General features: G+C 35.5%; 2 protein-coding genes across 2 annotated transcripts in view; one reads left to right on the top strand and one right to left on the bottom strand.

Moving 5' to 3' along the window:
- The window catches only part of LOC107586632 (serine/threonine-protein kinase MRCK alpha-like), a 67604-nt gene extending 54904 nt beyond the window's left edge, over nt 1-12700 (bottom strand). Inside the window, exons 1-2 of the mRNA XM_016274085.1 lie at nt 11548-12700; nt 2960-3051 (exon numbers count right to left, since the gene is read on the bottom strand). Coding sequence (XP_016129571.1) covers nt 2960-3051; nt 11548-11725 — 270 coding nt within the window. The 5' untranslated portion in view covers nt 11726-12700. The remainder of the gene's footprint in view (nt 1-2959; nt 3052-11547) is intronic.
- Nucleotides 12701-17486: 4786 nt separating this feature from the next.
- LOC107586666 (left-right determination factor 2-like) lies at nt 17487-19694 on the top strand. The gene is made up of 4 exons (XM_016274121.1): nt 17487-17751; nt 18650-18893; nt 19009-19260; nt 19367-19694. Exons 1-4 carry the CDS (start codon nt 17487-17489, stop codon nt 19692-19694), a joined length of 1089 nt encoding a protein of 362 aa, XP_016129607.1.
- Nucleotides 19695-20260: the final 566 nt, after the last annotated feature.

Genomic DNA, 20260 nt, shown 5'->3' with positions numbered 1-20260 from the left:
TACACACACACACACACACACACATGATATCATAATATAACTCGTACTGAGGGAAGAAAGCATTCTTCACAAAAATGCTAACTCATGGCTCAACAAGTAAAAACACAATCAGCTGGCAGCAATTCGATCTCAAGCCAGTGGCAATTTCACTGAGAGTCCAAATCCGATTTTAATAACTCACACTATGAACTATGACTATGAAATCTGACCCAAGACACTTTTTATTATGTATATAGGCATGTTTATGCATTTATGTACATCACCAAACACCAATGACTTGTACATACATTATATTAAACAAAAGTATGGAAACAAAGATGGAAACATAATTCATGTATTTAAAAATTGTATTTCCATCTTTGTTGCAACAATTTTGGAAGTGTCTAAAATGACTGCACCCATATTTACAAGTCATTAGTGATGAGTTTTTGTCTCAAGGTCTGCATTTAAAGTCACACCAGAGGTGTTCAATTGGGATTAGGACTTTGCTTTCTGCAGACCAGTCAAGTTCTTCCACACTGACTGAATCAATCATTGTCATGTTAGAATAGAAAAGGGTCCTATCCAAACTGTTGCTATAATATTAGAAGCACACAATTCCCTAGAATATCATTATATGCTTTTACATTAAGATTTGTACTAAGAAATTACTAAAGTAGTCAACCCTGTTTATTAGAAAGGGGTGTCCCAATACTTTTGGCAATATAGTGTATACATACACTGAACAAAATTATAAACGCAACACTTTTGTTTTTGCCCCCATTTTTCATGAGCTGAACTCAAAGATCTATGTACACAAAAGGCCTATTTCTCTCAAATATTTTTCACAAATCTGTCTAAATCGGTGTTACAACACCTGTGCAATAATCATGCCATCTAATCAGCATCTTGATATGCCACACCTGTGAGGTGGACGGATTATCTCGGCAAAGGAGAAGTGCTCACTAACACAGATTAAGACAGATTTGTGAACAATATTTGAATTTTGTCCAGTGTATATAATTTTTATATAATTTTAGCATTTATAATACATAAAATTTTAAATATATACACAGGACAATGTAAAATACATTTATTATTTATATATATATATATATAATGATTTATTAAATATTTAATCTTAAATAATATATAAAATATATAGCATATAATTATTATATATAATAATAGGTTTTGCTGAGAAAAAACAAAATTATAGAGAACATTGATCCAAACACATTCACCTAAATGGCACATAATGGATCAATAAAATAGTTTGGTCCGGACTTTTAAGTGTAAGCATCATGGGGAAAGGAAGGGAAGTGGAATGGACATATATTTGTCTTGAATTTAAGGTGTCCAAGCGAAACAACGGTGTGATTCACTCCCTGCGATTAAATAAGCCAAAACAAGCACACATTGAGAGGTCTGCACATTCCAACCCGAGCCGGGATACGAGCATTATTCCAGACAGAAATCACACTCTTCTCTCTTCCATACACTTGATAGGGATTCAAAATTAACCAAATCCCAAAGGCACGGACCTTAAAAATTCAGTTTACGGTTGCCAAGAGAAGTTATACTATCTGTTACAAGTTTAAGAAAATATCTGATCGAAAGGACCCAGGGACTGGAAAGTGACTTTAAAAATAGCATTCAGAGCACTGGCATTGTGCCCTTGAAACACACAGCATTACATGGGTCAAACTCCCACAATGCAGCCTTTGAAATACAGTTTTGGAAAACTAATTATTACTCAAAAATGACATTTAACTTCTGTCATAACACTGTCAACAGTACGAGATATGTGGGTGGACAAGAGCGAGCAATTCAAATGAAAAAGGCAATGAAAACCAGGGGGAAAAGCAACAGCAAAAACATCTGTTATTCACTCTGATTCACTGATTTTCTGAACACAGATTATTGAATCCTTGGCATCTTTAACTTTGGTCCTCTACTATTACCACTGCTGTAGTACAAAATAACCTAATTTATCACTAATTAACTAACTTTCCTTAAATGGAAACACATCACTGAAAATGTAACTTAAAAATAATTTTTCAATAAGAAAGTTACATGTATTTTTTTAAAAACAATTGTTAATGGCATGAGGGTACAAGACGAAAGCGCATGTATGCATGTCTCCCAGCTATGAAACTGATCAATCAACAATCAATAATCGATTAAATTAATGTCAATCATCAATTAATCACTTATCAGAGAAGAACCAGAGCTCTCATGAGAGATTTAAGCCTGACTCCTGTCAGTGTCTTTATGAAACCAGGATCAGGGCGGCACGGGGCGGCCAGGGTGACAGGTCAACCTTAACTCAGAGACAACCCTTTGACAACTACAAAGAGCTCCGTTCAGAGAGCATGACAACCATCAGCATCTGCTCAGTGTAACTCTCATTCTGCAGATGGTGACGGTGTCACGTTCTGCCAACATAAAATATGCAAGAGTGAAAATAGGTTGATTTTGGCTGCTAAACTGTTAGCTCAGGTTAAACACTTTCACATTTTCACAGGGTAACAAACTGTACTTTACTCAGTTTATGACATGTAAAATAACTTGGCATGCCTTTGGGTCATGAATGAATTCTTTGCCCAAAAAAACAACAATGGCACCACAAGGGTCCTGGCCACTTCTCTGGCACTTAAACGACTGACTGGCTGCATCCCAATTCACACACTTTTACATTTTGTAGAATATGTAGTTCACTGGTAAAAGCACTGGAAAGTTCTAAACTCCACATAAAAATATACTATTTTAAGACATTTTAGACATCAAATGGCAACCCAGCATAATACCAAAATTGTTCATTGCACAACATTTTATTAATAAAAAATAAAAAAAAGACAACAACAAACTTATCAGAACATTTTTGGGTTACAACCCATCACTTGAGAGACACTGCTATATAGTATGGGAATTCAGATCCAGTCATTCACCAGAATCTCAACACAAGACGGACGCTTACCTCGCCGAAAGCTCCTCGCCCAATGACCTTCAGGATCTCGAAGTCCTCCTTGTGCAATCGCATCTGTTTCACTTTAGAGGTGAACGATTTGGCTGTGGAGAGAGAGAGAAGAGGTTATTACTGAAGACGTTCAAATCCATCACTTCATGATGGTGAGCCATAAGGGCCTGATCTTCTCGAAGGGATTTTGTAGCAGTTTCAGTTACAGCACATTCACACAAGTCAAAAGTTCAGAGGCATCTCTGAGCAGGTGTGAAGGACAGATTGATGGTGTTCTGCAATAAAGTCTTGCAGGGATCGAGCTAAAAAAATTGGCCACTGTGACTTGTTTTCCTCACGTGATAAAGTAACTCCATCAATATTTCATGTCCACTTATTTGGCAAGTAGAAGGATAATACAGTCATCCTGCCATTATCAAAAAATAAACCTGTTCAAGGTGGTACGAGAGGTTTTATTTTGCGATAATGAGCAGCTTACAGGCCTATATTTTCATTTCCCCTGACATCTAAATAGATAGAAAAGTCTTGTCACAGAAGTGTTGGTTTAATCATGAATGGCAGCACAAATTTGCCATTTACCCTGTTATTGGGACTGATCCTGACAGTGAGGTTTGTATCTAATAGACTGCAAATCATGATTGTGTACAATCACAAAACATCATCAACAAGTATGGGGCTACTGCAGGACGACTACCTTTAGCAATGAGAATCAATTATTAGCCAACATTATTGTATGAAGCACACAGAATATGATTTACTGTGTGGTGGTTGAGAAGATGCGCAAGGAGTTTCTATTGAAACCTGTGAAGAGGACGCACTCAACTCAAGGATGCATGTGATCACCATCCCAAATGGCCAAGAGCAATTAACACATTTGAATTTGAAACATTTAAGCCAAATAATAAGGCTATAAGAACTATTAAAATGTGTTAAATTAATGCCAGTTAGTCAAAGTTTTTTTTTAGATTAAGCAGTCTATCCATGTCCAGAATATCATAAAGAATTGGGGGTGGGATTTTTTGACTTGAGTAATGAGTAATTAACCACCTAGCAACCACTCAGAACACCTTTGCATCATGTGGCAAGATTTGCACTGGCAAACTCCACTTACATTTTTCCTTCCAAAACTTAAGAAATGTATTTGAGTCCATAAATGATCGCAGTAAGTTTCGGGTAAACTATAAATCATTGTATGATAAAGAGAGGAAAGGCTTCTACGTTCTACTGAAGTAAGATCGTACTGCTACAATGCTGTGTGCTGCGTATGAATGAACTCTATATTGGTCAATGAATGTCACATTGAGTTCAGACACTCACAATCAGACTCAAAGACAGATCTCTTTTCACTTGGACTGCATTAAATCCAGTCTCTTGTACAGACACTGAGCCTTGTGCTGTTCAGTTAACCCTGAAAAATTAAAAACTGACGTAGTTAGCTGAAACCAAAACAGGCTCCAAAATACTGAAGTTACAAACATACTTGGTTTTTAAACGAACCGTTCACCCAAAAATGAACAAAAATATTGCTTGTTCTCATTAAACATTTCCACAAAATATCATATAAACAGATCACTCAGACCATTTATGTAAACTAAGTTGCTTGTTCAGAAATTATAATGTTATTATGATGTCAAAACCATGAGTAGATAACATGATTGCTCATTTTTATGTATCAGCACCTATTAAGTAATCAACAATATTGTTGTTACACATTTCAAGTCTTATGAGGTTATCTAATCTAATTTGTTTCTATGTGTGAGAGAAAAACAGTCAAGGAACTTTCGATCAAAGTGATTTGCTTATATCCCATCAGAAATCCTTCACTAATGGTGCTGCCTCACTTCTATGGAAACAACTGGAGAAAATATAGTATATCTGAGCACTCTCGTCAAACACGCAACTCCAGATTCCACGTTCCTGTTGAAATCACCTGATTAGGATGTGCATTTACTGTCATGCCTTTGGCAAGAGTGTGCCGTTTCTTTAATAACAAACAGCAAGAGGTTCTAAACACGCAACTAAAAATACTGTAAAATGACAGAAAGCAATAACAGTTCATGGCTGGTGTGGCCTAGTGGTTAAAGATATGGGTTGGCTGCTGGTTTTAACCTCTGATCAATGAATTATCATTTGACCAAGTCATTTAACACCACATACTAATTGCAATGAAACAATATTCTACTGACAAATAATCCACAATGAGTAAGACAATTATAGTGGCTTAATGTGGATTTTGGATCAATGAGGTTTCACTGGAACTACCCAGAAAGTCATAACAGAAACAGAAACCAAGTGACAATCAAAATGTCTAATTCCTTATTGCTCTAGCTGGTAAAGAATAAGTGGCACAGCCAATGCAGATTCCCAAAAATCAGGATGGCCGATGCTGATATAATAATATTTCATATACTATAAATATATAGTATATATTTTCATTTCTTGAAAATTTTCACTAAACATGATCAATCAAAATTATTAGATTATCAGTTAATACCAAAAATCTCCCAAGAATTTTATCAGTCTATCAACACAATATTAAGCAAGTAAGATATAGGATATACTGATTCTTTTTCACAAATTCACGATGAAAATGAAGAGGACATTGAGATGGATAACCTAATATGAAGCAAACAAGACGTATCACTTCAAGAGGATGAGCTCCATTAGCCAAAATGTCAGGCAGCTGAGTTGTTGATATGAAATCTACACACACAGCTTTGTGGGATATGAGCAAGATTCCATGTAAACAATGCCGTGACTATCAAATGTTACCACAGTGTCAGGCATCCTTTTACAGGGCATTAGAAACAGATGGAAAACAGACCACCTGGAACTGCCATCACGGCCTCCAATACATCAAACAGGGAAAGTGTATAAAGTCTATTAATAAAGGACAGTTTAAAATTCAAGCCTTCCATAGAAGAACCTACATGGTTTCCAAAGTGTCCAAAACAACTGCAGCACGCACAGGTCGGTGTTCATTTAAGATCTGAATGCAGAAAGCTCAATGTGTATACATCACTGTCACAGTCTCCAGCGTAAGAGGACACAGAGCTGCAAATCAAATGAACCACAACATCTATCTCCAGCAATACCCAAGAGACCATATAAAGGCAAAGACACTGGCAGGATCATTAAAACACGATTTCCATAGAGGGAAAGAAGCGCTTAAAGCCAGACTGCAGAAAGACCTCAGAAATGCTCGTGAGCGCATGCCGTGTTTAAACCTGCTCTGCTCGACTCCAACATCAAGAGCATTTTCACTGTGATATGTCTGCATTTTGTTCAATGTCTGTAGTGTTACTTCATATACATAAAACTATTCATTTAAGACCCATTACATAAACTGAAATACTATGATTAAGGTGCAATAATTTAAAAGCTACAACAAAAATAACTTGAAAAGCATTGGTTTAAAATCTGAAATCAATAAACAAACAAAAGAACCTGTAGATGTCAATATAATGTGTAATGCAAGTTAATACAATTAAGGGTGTGAATTTATTGGGATCAAATATTTAAATTGTGTTTTTAATCTCAAAAAGACAAGACCATAACATTAGGTCAGGTCAAAAAAGACAAAAATGACATGATCTCCAAACATAAGCCAGCCAGATTTTCTGAAGATCAGTAATGTCATGAAACAAACGGATTTTAACTATGTAAAAAACAACTACTAGTGTTTACACTAGCATTTTCATCTGCGAGAGAGCAAATAACAATGGAGGAACACGTCTGGTCCTAAACCCAATCCGTTCAGGACAGACAAGATTCTTACAATCCCTAAAATCATATTGGTCTTGCCAATCACAGCGCATGACACTCCTAAACAAGAGTTGACTTGCTATAATACAGATACAAGTAAGGACTGAATATAAAGGAAAATCTCGTGATGAGGAGGATTTAACCTTTGAATACGAGAAACCTCCCAAAGTTAATACAAACCTAATCCCAAAATATGAGACCGGTTTTACCTGACAGCAAACCCAACCTGCATAAATAAACTCATCCAGTACATATGAAAGCTAGAACACTGGAAAAGCAGAAGTTGGGGCTGTGACAGGACAACCACATAAAACTGCCTGGGTTGTCAATTTAAACCAGCTGTCCGAGGAAACTCACTACACAGGGGGACTTCTTCAAATACCAGAGGGTAGTTGTTAGTCACCGTTCACCGAGTCAGCCTTTTCTTTCAAACAGTTGGGCCTGAACAGCATCTGTGACTTGCACATTCCTACAATGGCCTTAAAATAAAAGTCTTCAGGCCTCTTTCCAATCAGCAGAGAGAGCATGGAATCACCACACTAATGACTAATTAGTCAACTGATTAGGGCTGGGCAAAAAAATAGATTTTTCGATTAATTGTTTTTTTTAAATGACATCGATTCGATATTGATTCTCAAAAGCCGCGAATCATTCTTTTCCGGGATTTATTTCAGCACACATTTAAAACAAGATCTGATTAACGTGAATCTTATCATTAGTCTTCTCCACTAGATGTCACCCTTATTTACCTTGCGCGATGTTACAACAGAAAGCCTGTCATTCATTCAGCGCTTATCATGGCCATACGCGTGATTCGCAATGCTCTGGTGAAATGTTATAGTAATACTATAAATCTGCGGAAGAATTTGATATCACGCATAGGCGCCATGATTTCCACAATGAATGAATGGTGGATGGCGCGGCGCACTGTTTTGTTTACTACACACATACTAAAGCGCGGATGACGCTCGCGGTGTTTTCAGCTTCTGCCGTCTCACTATATGATGATATGAACACGAATGTCATCTCCAGCTGCTCTGAGAGTCACTTCATTAGCATTTTACCATTTCATTTGAGAAAACTACCATCATATCACATACACACCAGCTGCAAGTTCTTCACGGCAACCCGTCGAAATAAAAGTTTAGTTTAACGTTAAGAAACTGTCAGAATATATTACTATTTAGCAGTCTTAAGAATCAATGCTACTACTGCTAATAAATATTAATAAATCTTTATTTTTAAAGGAATAATCACATCGGTTTTCTTTTTAATTTTAACAGTAAATCTCTGTTGTGCAGCACTTTGTTTGCCAAAAAATAAAAGGGTTTAATTTTCATTTGATTAGGATAAATTAAATTAATGTTTTATGCCTTCATCTGATTACCAGAAAAATTAAGAACATTTTATAGGGCCCTATTATTGTTTAAAAAAGGACACATACAAAAAAAAGTATAGGTTTAAAATACAGGCATGTGGTTCTTAATTTCTTTTTATTAATTCACCATTTGTAAACTGATGTTTACTGTTCATTTTTTAGAAATAGCAATATCATTTGTATTAAAACTATATTCACTGAATGTAATCATAAAATCGAGAATCGAATCGAGAGCTTGCGAAACGAAATCAAATCGGGACATCTGAATCGATACCCAGCCCTACAACTGATGTGTTTAAAAGCACACTTTTATTTTATTTTTTAAGATGCCTGATATATATATCTCTAAAAAGAATAATCAGCATCATTAATCACCTGATTATCTTGAGTAAATAGTTAAAGCAGACGGTATCAATGCCTACTTTGTCTAATACAGTTTGTACTTTTTTTGCCCATTATACATTATAATAATTTGATGCCAGATTTGAGGTAACCCGAGGTTAATGTTTCCCTCATGAGTACAGCTTATAGGGTTTGAAACTACAACTTTCAGTTACCAGCCCAGACTAGAATAGACTATTCAACACCAACAGAAACAGAAACATTTCAGCATGAACACATTATGTATTTCTCATCCAGACATTATAAATCAAACCATGACGCCTGGTGTGATGGATATTGCATGTACCATCTCTAGAACTGTCAGCTGTCAGATAACCAAGTTAAGGAATCCCATCTGAAGCATGTGGTCGTCCCAGTACCCTGACAGAGATAACACATATCTGGCTGATGATCTGGGCACGAGTTCAAGCTTGTTCTGGCATCGTTTCCAACCAACCTGTGGCTGAAAGGTGTGTAAGGATTATTTTAGCCTAATGCAACAGAGGGAGTTGTTTACAGCATTTTAAATTGCAGAATTGAAGTTTTATAACTAAAGAATAAATCAACTCCCGGAAGAGCCTACAAATTCCTTCCATTACTGCAGCACTGCAGTAGCCAAGCCCTGAAGAATATATGCAAATAATCTTGGAAAGCTCTTCTATATATCTAAGCATCAATGATTCTGAGAAAGGCTGACAAGAAGAAATGAATTAAAATGCAATCACAGTGTCTAATCCCAAAGCATTAACCTAAAACATAGCATATGCTCAGCTCAAGAGCAAGGAGTCGCACTTTGTATTCTGGTCCATACAAATATGATCTATCCTTTGTATTATTGTGTTACGGTGGATGTTTATTATTCTCAAGCTCTGCCACATTTGTTTGGTATATACTGTGTGCATCAGTCAGGACTTCTGTTTACAGGGAAGGAATGTTTACAATTCAAAGCATTCAGGGTAGTTGCAAGTCAGGCCACAAAATAAACAAACAAACAGCACACTATGTTCATTCACAGTAGAATGTGATGTGGAGCTCCAGTTATTTCCTGCTCAACTTAAAAACGTAACGAGTTTAAAGTCATATTCTTTAGTTAAGCTGGGTCAGGAGGCCCCTGATTAAACACACTCAAACAATGCAACTACTTTTCCCATTACACTGTATATGTTCAATTACACTGTAGTCACATGATGGTCACTTCATAATACTCCCCAGCACAGCTATTAAAGGAATAGTTCATGCAAAAATGAAATTTTGTAGAAAATGTATTGACCCTCGGGCCATCCAAGATTAGATGAGTTTGTTCATCAGAACAGATTTGGAGAAATGTACACTCTAAAAAAAATGCTGGGTTAAAAAGGGACAAACCCAGCTATTGGGTTGTTTTGACCCAGCGGTTGGGTTCAAAACAACCCAACCACTGGGTCAAAACAACCCAATAGCTGGGTTTGTTCCTTTTTAACCCAGCATTTTTTAGAGTGTAGCGTTACTTCACTTGCTCACCAATAGATCCTCTGCAGTGAATGGGTGCCGTCAGAATGAGAGTCCAAACAGCTGATAAAAACATCACAAGTAATCCACACCACTCAAGTCCATCAGTTAAAGTTAAAGAAAAGCTACGTGTTTGTAAGAAACAAATCCATCATTGAGGCGTTTTAACTTTAAACTGTTGCTTCTGGCCAAAATGTGATTCCATAATCCATAACACTTCCTTCAGTGACACAGTTCATCATCTGTTGTCCTCTCACACAAAATCCACCGACATGTTTGTTTAGAACTGTTTCAGACTGTTTTTGCTTGTAAACACTGCTTGATAATTCTGGCCTGATTCAGACGAAGTGACTTTTATGCTGGAGGAAGCAATATTACGAATAGAGGACCCTTAAGCAACGATACAAAGTTATAAACATATTAATGATGAATTTGTTTCTTACAAACATGCAGCTTTTTGCTCCACAAGAGATTAATTGATGGACTGGAGTCATGTGGATTACTGTGTTTTTATCAGCTGTTTTGACGGTTCATTCTGACGGCACCCATTCACTGCAGACCAATTGATGTAATGCTAAATCTCTCCAAATCTGTTGCCATGAAAAACACTAAGATTCATGTACATCTTGAATGGCTTGAGGGTGAATTGTCATTTTTGTGTGAACTATTCCTTTTATGCATTTATAACTTTACCACCAAACATGTCAACGTCATATTCCATGCTTGGAAAAATCCTTTGTATAAAACACAAGGGGGGAGATTTCACATTTCAAAGCCGTCAGCAGTGTTGTTATCCATATAGAGAATGACACCGTATAGCCTGGGGTCTTTTTCAACCTTATTTACACAGCCATAGCCTTTCCTTGAGGGAACCAGTTTGAGCAATTATGAAGACAGTGAATAGCACAACCTTCAGTGTCAGAACACTGCCACAGGCAGAAGTAGATTTCGTTCATTACTTTTCGACTATCCCTTCGAGATATTCGATAGCACATGTACTTATAAATCAAAATGGTTTGTGACACTGTTTAATCAAATTCTAATATCATATACTCCCTTTCTGAGGTAATTTCAATCCATGCCCCATGCTCAACGTGCAGGTATGATGGCTCAGAATTTAACAGCATGCTGCTACTTGACTTTTCCAGGGCTGTACACACACACACACACACCTATGATTTAGTGCTGCCAAATGTGGCTTAAAGACATTTGTTGGATGAACTTCAGTGAAATATCCTTATTTATGAGTGCTTTGCAACCCAAACATCTACTGAACTTAGGTTTGGTACCATAGATGATTTAATCAATAAATACAATGACTTACAATGCATAGATTTGATATGGGTATGCACTGGTTTACAATGGGTTAACCATAAAATGCATTGATTTAAGACGGCTTGAACATGAAATGCCTTGATTTGATATGGGTTACACATAAAATGCATTGATTTACTAGGGTTTAAACATTAAATGTATTGATTTAAAATGGTCTGTGCATGAAATAAACTGATTTAATACGGTTTAAATATGAAATGCACTGATTTTAGGACACATGTTTTTAAAGCATTATACTCACTCCATTCCAAAAACTCAGCAATGTTCTTCTCTCTTCTGAGTGGGGAGTTGATGCACTCATCATAAAGGCAGATGAGAACATCCAGAAGAGTTTCCACACTACAACACTGTCCATTGGACTGGACAGGACCATCCAGAATCAGTTTTTCCAGCTTTTTCAAACGCACTTCTCCAGACATGGTTCAAATCGAACGTCAGTCCAAAATATGTAGTGTAATGTTATTAAAATAGATACAAATGCGCGATTACTCTTTGGAGGGGATCTGTAAATAGCTATCAATATAAACCACCCATCATCACAGAAAAATGCAGTCACAAAACTGCAGTAAACTCAAAACTAATTTTTATTTCATACCTTAATAAAACTTCTCACTACATCTTTTTAATGTACTATGTACTCACTGACCAACAAACCACCAAATGAGGGGGACGATTTAAGCCATGTATCCAAAAAAGACCTCGCACTTTTGTGTAAAACTGTAATTTATCTCTTGCGTTTTGTAAATATTAATTTACATACATTTAAGTGCCTTCTCTGTAGCTACTCAAGCTAACGAGCTAACAACATTCTCGCGACACAATGCATCTTAACTGTTTTCTCTCATATAAATAAAAAAAATCGTGTATTAATATTAACAAGTACTAGTGTCAAACCACGTCAAGTGTATATAGACTTAAAAACATTCCCAGTTTGTTCAACTTTAACGGGTTAATATATAACTGATGCTAACGATCAGGCTAATAAAGACGTTCGGCTAGCAAGCTAACAGATTTTGATCTCATCCTGAAAGAGAATTTTCCTCAAAACAAACAAAAACAACATGACACGCCCCCCAAATGTGACATTTAGGCATTACGTGTGTGGAAAAGATGGATAAAATGTGTTTATGTCCGCAAAAAGTGAGTTTCGCGAAGTTCCCCAAAGGCACCGATTGAGTGTCGCTTAGTTTTCCATAGTCCTTTTCCCATTAATAATTCCTCAAAAGTAAGTCCTGCCCACGGGATGAAGTCCGCCAGAGGATGATGATGATGGGGTGAAGATGAGGAGGAGGAGGAGGAGGATGGTGTGGATGCGGGGTGACGGGGTGAATCTCTCTCATCTGCCCTCCGCCACTCAGTGAGATTCAGGAAAGATAAGGAGAAACATGGCGACTAGACGCGCTCTCTCTCTCTCTCTCTCTCTCTCTCTCTCTCTCTCTCTCTCACACACACACACACACACACACACACACACAGACACACACACATAAAACATACACAAATACAGATATAGATACATTCTCAGAATTTTTTTAAGAAATAGCATATAAATTAAAACAAACAAACACACATGCACACGTAAACGCATAGAGACACTTCCAAAATACACAAAAACAGACACAAATATAAACACACAAAAACATAAACATAAATGTGTGTCCATAAATACACACGTATACAGACAAAAATAGGCCTACATGCTGTAAATACACTCTGTTAAGCTGTTTTGCTTATAAGCAGGGAAGTTAGGAATGGGGGTGGAGCAGGTTGGGGTCACACGTGTTCACACTTTTTAATTTTTAAGATTATTTGTATTCTTTATGGTATTAAGCATGCTTTTATAGATGATTTAATGTAGTTTAGTTGAATCTGTCTATCTGTCTATGTGTCTGTCGGCCTATTCTAGAACAATATGGTCACTCAATTCATGATACATTCTCAGAATTTTTTTAAGAAATAGCATATAAATTAAAACAAACAAACACACATGCACACGTAAACGCATAGAGACACTTCCAAAATACACAAAAACAGACACAAATATAAACACACAAAAACATAAACATAAATGTGTGTCCATAAATACACACGTATACAGACAAAAATAGGCCTACATGCTGTAAATACACTCTGTTAAGCTGTTTTGCTTATAAGCAGGGAAGTTAGGAATGGGGGGTGGAGCAGGTTGGGGTCACACGTGTTCATACTTTTTAATTTTTAAGATTATTTGTATTCTTTATGGTATTAAGCATGCTTTTATAGATGGTTTAATGTAGTTTAGTTGAATCTATCTATCTGTCTATGTGTCTGTCTGCCTATTCTAGAACAATATGGTCACTCAATTCACTTTTTACTTATATCTTTACAAATGGAAAACTTTGTAACATTCTTTTGTATATTTTAGATTCCAATACATTTATGTGGGGCATATTTGTCAGTTCATAAAAAATGTTTATGAAATGTAAAATACGGAAAAGTTGCTCTCACTGTAAACGTCCAAGTACAATAAATACAATGTAACAAAATTATAAAAAGTTCACTTTTATTGCTGGCTCAAATGTTTAAGTAACACCCAAGTGGTACAAATGTCACAACCTGCAGTCCCAAGTTAATTACAATTTATTAAGCCACACTGAATTGAATACCAATGAAGGAAATAAAGTTGAACCTCTGCAAACTGCCGATAGCATAAATAAAGGTGGCCGATTAAAATGCATTAAATTAAATATGTTATTATGATATAATAATAATAAAAACTATAAACTAATGTGATGCTGCATGTAATTGTGCAGTACTACATTTTGGTCAATTCTACAAATGCCAGAGCTCCCCCTTAGGGCTGAAAAAACCCATCCAGACAGTTTTAGATGACTTTCCTGCAAAGACATGGTAAAGCAGCATCACCTGCTGGTCATTTCAGTGACTCATTTACTACACTCTGAAAAATGCTGGGTTAAAATTCAACCCAGTGCTGGGTAAAATAGGGACAAACCCAGCGATTGGGTTGTTTTGACCCAGCGGTTGGGTTACTATCCAGAAGGTTGGGTTAAACATTTAAAAAACAGCCCAATTGCTGGATTTGTCCCTATTTTACCCAGCACTGGGTTGTGTTTAACCCAGCATTTTTAGAGTGTACTTGGCTGCATGAAATTCATGGAAATAAGTTGTGAAGAGTTACTTCAGAATAAATGAATGAACAGAATTTATGGCAAACTGTGACGCAGAATAAACTTTTTATTCAGTTTTTGGCATTTTCAAGCAAAGAAAACCAAAGCAGACTGTGTATTAACAGTTGAATAGCTTAATTTCATTTCTATTAGCCTTGATAGTGGATCAAATAAAGCCCTCCATCATAGCAGTAACCACTGATGTGTGTAGCTGGGCTGGTTTCAGTGAACAGCTTCTAACGCTCATCATTAACACCTTTTGTGTTTATTGGGGCTCTTGATTAAAAGGGCTAAAATCAGGAGAGTGTTATTGTTGGTTTAATCCTTCTGATCCCTTTTCATATGCAATTAGAAAATGAGAAATATCACTTTCAGTCTAGATCATCTAATTAATTGATGTGCTAGAATCTGCAGCATGGAGAAATCAAAGAAAGTCAACTGCAACCCCACCCTCCAAAACAACCGTCTATAGCGAGAAATAACAGTTTGGCTTAATGAGTCATTGAAAGTCTCAGGCCTAAGATCTTTTGGTATGATGGTGTGTATTCAAAACATTACACTCAATACAGTTTTAACTGGACTAGTCAAGAATTTACCACTAAAAATATACAATGAACTGAAACTAAGTATTATTAAATTAAGTATAATTTAATCATATCTTATACTAACTAGCACAGCCCAGAAATAAATATAATGGTCTACTAAATAAATAAATAAATAAAAATACTGCTACTAATAATAAAAAAATGAAAAAAAAGTACTAGGTTTCCGAGGTTTTTAAATTTCGAAATATTTCAAATGTACTAAAACATCGGAATTATTCAAATGTATTAAAATATTTTATATAATAATAAAATATAAATTATATAATATAATAAATAAAGAATTTATTAAAATTAATCTGGGGCATTAAATACATTAATATTTATCTACATACATTTTTTAACTGTTACTATAAATGATTTTCTTTCTATGTTTATTCATTTGTCAAATGTCAAACTGCCACTGTCTTTAATCAAGAAGACTTTTTTTAAGGAGCAGCTGAAGGATTAGACAGAGATACAACAGTGTAAACGCACACATTTAGCATTTTTAAGTCTTTACGACAAATTCTTATGACTTTTAAAAATTCTCATGTCAGCGATAGGACAGCAGCTACATTTACAAAATTGTATTAGTTGCACTATAACTAAATAAAAGCAATTTTTTCCCCCACAAAAACACTTTAGAAATATCAAATAAATAACTTTAAAATAATAAATGCAATCATAAATAATGTAAAAAAAACCTGTTAAATGCTAAACTGTTTTATTGTTAGTTTTTTATTATTATTATTTTTCATCTCAGACTACAAACATGGCTGCAGTTTTTCAAATATCGAGTTTGGTTTTCAGATTGTAATTTTTTTGAGTAAAATATAAAGGTTTCAAGCTCTGCATGAATTTTAGTTCTTCAATTTATGTTAGAGAAAATGTGGCTTATCTGTAGTGCTATTGACTTCATTTAGAATAATAATAGCCATGTTGATTCATAAACATTGGATTATACTGGTCTTGCCCATCCTGACAAACAGCGTCAGATAATAACACGATTACCATGAAAACGTGGCTGTGTAGCAAGTAAATTTGCTTAGCTGTCTGACGTGACGTGATCCGTCATCAGCCGTTCCTGTGCCGACATTGTCTGACATCCCCAGGACAACCTGCGGCCCCAATACACAATACACAGACTGGGGTAACTTTAGTCCCGTGTTGGCAGGACAGAAGAGGTCTGAGCAGTCCTGCAATAGTAACAGATAATCACCCCCTTGAGAAACTCCCTCCAATCCACATCCCTGAACACACTCCTGGATTCACTGCCTCTGTTTGTGGAAAAATGACAGCAGGGGTGGCCATTTCTCAATACACTTTCCTCTCTCCTCTGCCCTGCCAAATACACTGCTGTTTTTACCAAAGATGGTTACAGCTGGAAAGTAGAAGAGTCCGACCTGGAATATAGACAGAAACAAAGCAAATTAATGCAACAAATAAGTTGAACCATGCACTAATTACATCCACACAATTAAAAAAAATTATTGGCTGCAGAATAAATCAATAAAAGCTACATTTTATTCACAAAAACATTCATTTCTGCTTTAGAAAGGATGCATGTAATAAAATTAATCAAATAAATTAATAAAATAAAAGTAAATCATATTGTGAAATGGTTTGAAATAGATTAAACTGATAAATAAATGTATAATTACATAAATATAAATACATACATATATATAATTTATTATAATTGTATCATTACAATTATAAATTACATTTAATATTATAATTGTTTAATACATAAAAATATATAATGACCTGAACATACTTAACAATCATAAATAATGTAAAAATTGCTTTGAAATTAGAACTGATTTTGAAAATAAAATTATTTTGAATAAATGTATAAATAAATGTATACATTTGCTGATAAATCTGATAAATAAATGTCAAATTCCACATCGTTATATTTTATATGTATATATACAAAAATATATAACTAATATAATTTATATAAAAAAAATCAAATAAAAAATTTTAAAAAATATATAATGAACAGACTTAGGATGCATTTGAAAAAATAAAGTAATGAGCAACAATAGGTGGTCTAAATGGGTCATGGCTTTGAAGGGTGCCTTTTTTAGGTTGTCTCCCCTTTGTTAGAGGTGTGAAGAGCTAGACGGGGTGGGGTAGATAGATAGAATAATTTATATACTTTTTTTATATTTAAAAAATATATAGATACAAATTATATAATGAACATAGGCTACTTAGGATACACTTGAAAAACCAAAAGTCATGAGCAACAATAGGTGGTCTAAATGGGACATGGCTTTGAAGGGTGTCTTTTTTAGGTTGTCTCCCCTTTTTTGGAGGTGTGAAGAGCCAGACGGGGTGGGGGCAACTGTATATAAACCCTGAGAGACTCAGAGAGTCAGTCATTCAATCAGGAGAGCGACACTGGCATCACTACTTCAAGCATGGCTCTGCTCATCCAGCTGCTCATTTGCACCACAGTGATCTCATTCACTCAGGGATTCGACCATGAGGATATGAAGCAGGCGATGCTCCAAAAACTCAGACTAACTGATCTCCCCAGGATTCAGAAGAGAGATTTGGAAAATCTAGTTATCCCAGCTCACGTCAAGAACAAATATCTGTCCATGCTGAAACTCCATCACAAGCGCAGGAGGAGATCTCTGCCAAGCCTGGCGGGAATTCTTAGAGGCATCCATGGGAATGCAGGTGGGTTATATTTACAAAATGAAAATTTAACTGTAAAAAAGTTATTGTTATTAAAGTTAAAGTTATTAAAGTTATAAGTTATTACAGTTAACTGTAAAAATATGTGCATTGTATTTTATATTTTAATATTTGTCAATGTATTTGGTAACAAACAATGAGCAACAATAAATGCAACAAATAACTGGACCATGCACTAATAATTACATTTATAAATTTTATATATATATAAAAAAAATAATTAGTTGCATAATAAATAAATGCTAAATGTTCTTCGCAAAAATGATTTAGAAATAATAAATAAATAAAAATGCAATGATATATAATGTAAAAATGAAAACCGTTAAACCGATAAACAAAAGCATAGATACATAAAGTGCACTTGCAAAATGAAATTAACTTTTGAAAAACAGTAACAAATTTGTGCATAATATTCTATATTTTAATATTAGATAGTGTAATTGGTTTAATGCAACTAACAATGAAGAATGCAACAAATAAGTGGACCATAAACTAATAACATTTACAAATTATTTATATAATTGTTTTTTTCTTAATTGATGTTAATGTATAAATATAACATTAACCAAAATTAATAATTGCTGTGAAAGTATTCACTGAGCTCATATTAACTATTGCAACTAATTCCTGTGAAAGTATTCATTGAGTTCATATTAACTGTTGCAACTAATTAACTTTGTCGCCAAATTCTACCATTAAAATGATTTTCAATTTATATCATTACAGTCATTTTTTGACCCCTATGGATTTACTTACTGATCAAGAAGTTAAAATTATTATGCCGAATATCAAAAAAGGATGCCAAAAAATTAAGATGATAACATTTTTTACAGTGCATCTGCCATAAACTATAATCTAATGTGTTCTCTGTTTCTGACAGATATAACAGGAGAAATCAAGTACTCCGACACAACCCGTCAGCGTCTTGTGTTCGACATGGAGGCCAGACTGCAAGAAAACACTGAGGTCACTATGACCGAACTGAAACTTTTCCAAACAGCTGCACAGAATCCATCTAAACCTGAGCGAAGGCACCACAGACCCATTAACAACGCCAGAGTGAGCATCTACTGGGTGGAAGTGCTGGGAAACGGCTCCAACAGAACATCACTCATTGACTCGAGGTACATCAGATGCCCAAATATAATAAAAACATAAATAAATGCACAAATAATAACAGTATTTCATTTTATAATGCATGAATGGGAACTTATGTGTCCATATTCACTATTTTAATAGACTGGTTCCCATCCACGAGTCTGGCTGGAGGAGCTTTGACGTGACTCAGGCCGTTCATTACTGGTCTAAAGCCCAAAAGAAAACACCTCTGCATCTGGAGGTGTGGACTGAAGGAGAGAGACCTGGTAGCTATGCAGCTGAGATGGCCAAAAGAGTGCGCTTTGCCACACAGGACCCGAAAGAAAACACCCTGGAGAAGGATATGGGTGCACCTGAACTTGTGTTGTACACCTTAAACCTGGATGAATATGGGTGAGTATTGTTATCAAGCTGCAGCTTATTTAGCTTACATGACTTGCATTGAACTTTACACCTGTCAATATTCCTCAACTAAAATCCTTAACATCCATGTCAACAGATCTCAGGGGAACTGTAACTCCAGCCCAAACAGCAGCAAGTGTTGCCGGGAGGAGCATTTCATCAATTTCCGTGAGCTGACCTGGACTCAGTACTGGATCATTGAGCCGGCCGGGTACCAGGCCTTCAGATGTGCAGGAGGATGCAAGCAGCCCAAACGCAGTTACTATGGATACGGGCAGAGGACCTGTGCAGTGATGGAGAGCGCGCCGCTGCCCATGATGTACCTGGTGAAAAAGGGAGATTACACTGAAATCGAGGTGGCAGAATTCCCCAATATGATTGTTGAGAAATGTGGCTGCTCCATGGACACAATCCCTCCAGTCTGAGACTGTCTCATGCTTGCTCTCAAATGAGAGGTGATGTTATGATTCAAATGATATGTCTCATAGTTATTGACATTCACATTTTACAAATCCCCACTGAGCACTTGAAAATCTAATTATTTATGAATTATTCATTTATGTAATGTAGGCATTTGAAATTGCCTGTTGTTTGATGTGTTTTTTGAAAAATAAAGTCATGTTTTCATAATTTTTTTATTTATTTAATCACATTAATCATATTTTTTTGTTTTAATATTATAGGCCTACATAAACTACCGTTCAAAAGTTTGGGATCAGAACGATTTTTTTAATAGTTTATTTATAGGCATTTCTATTAACAGGAAAAAAAACATGAATAATAATAATTGCAACAAAAAGAAACATAAACATCACAGAATATTCACCCATTTGCCTCTTTGTGTGGTTTTAACAGCAGAAACAATGGAAATTTGCAATGGGTCCTCAATAAAGTGACCATCGAGAACTTTTGGCGCCTCTGTGTTTCCTTTTTTTTCAGTATCTCAAGATACTACAAAAAAATAAAAAATAAATAAATATATATATATATA

This window comes from Sinocyclocheilus grahami, unplaced genomic scaffold, assembly GCF_001515645.1.
Source record: "Sinocyclocheilus grahami isolate Dianchi unplaced genomic scaffold, SAMN03320097.WGS_v1.1 scaffold84.1, whole genome shotgun sequence".
NCBI lineage: Eukaryota > Metazoa > Chordata > Actinopteri > Cypriniformes > Cyprinidae > Sinocyclocheilus > Sinocyclocheilus grahami.
Note: the sequence above shows the minus strand (reverse complement) of the source record. Positions and strands in the feature narration are given on the sequence as shown.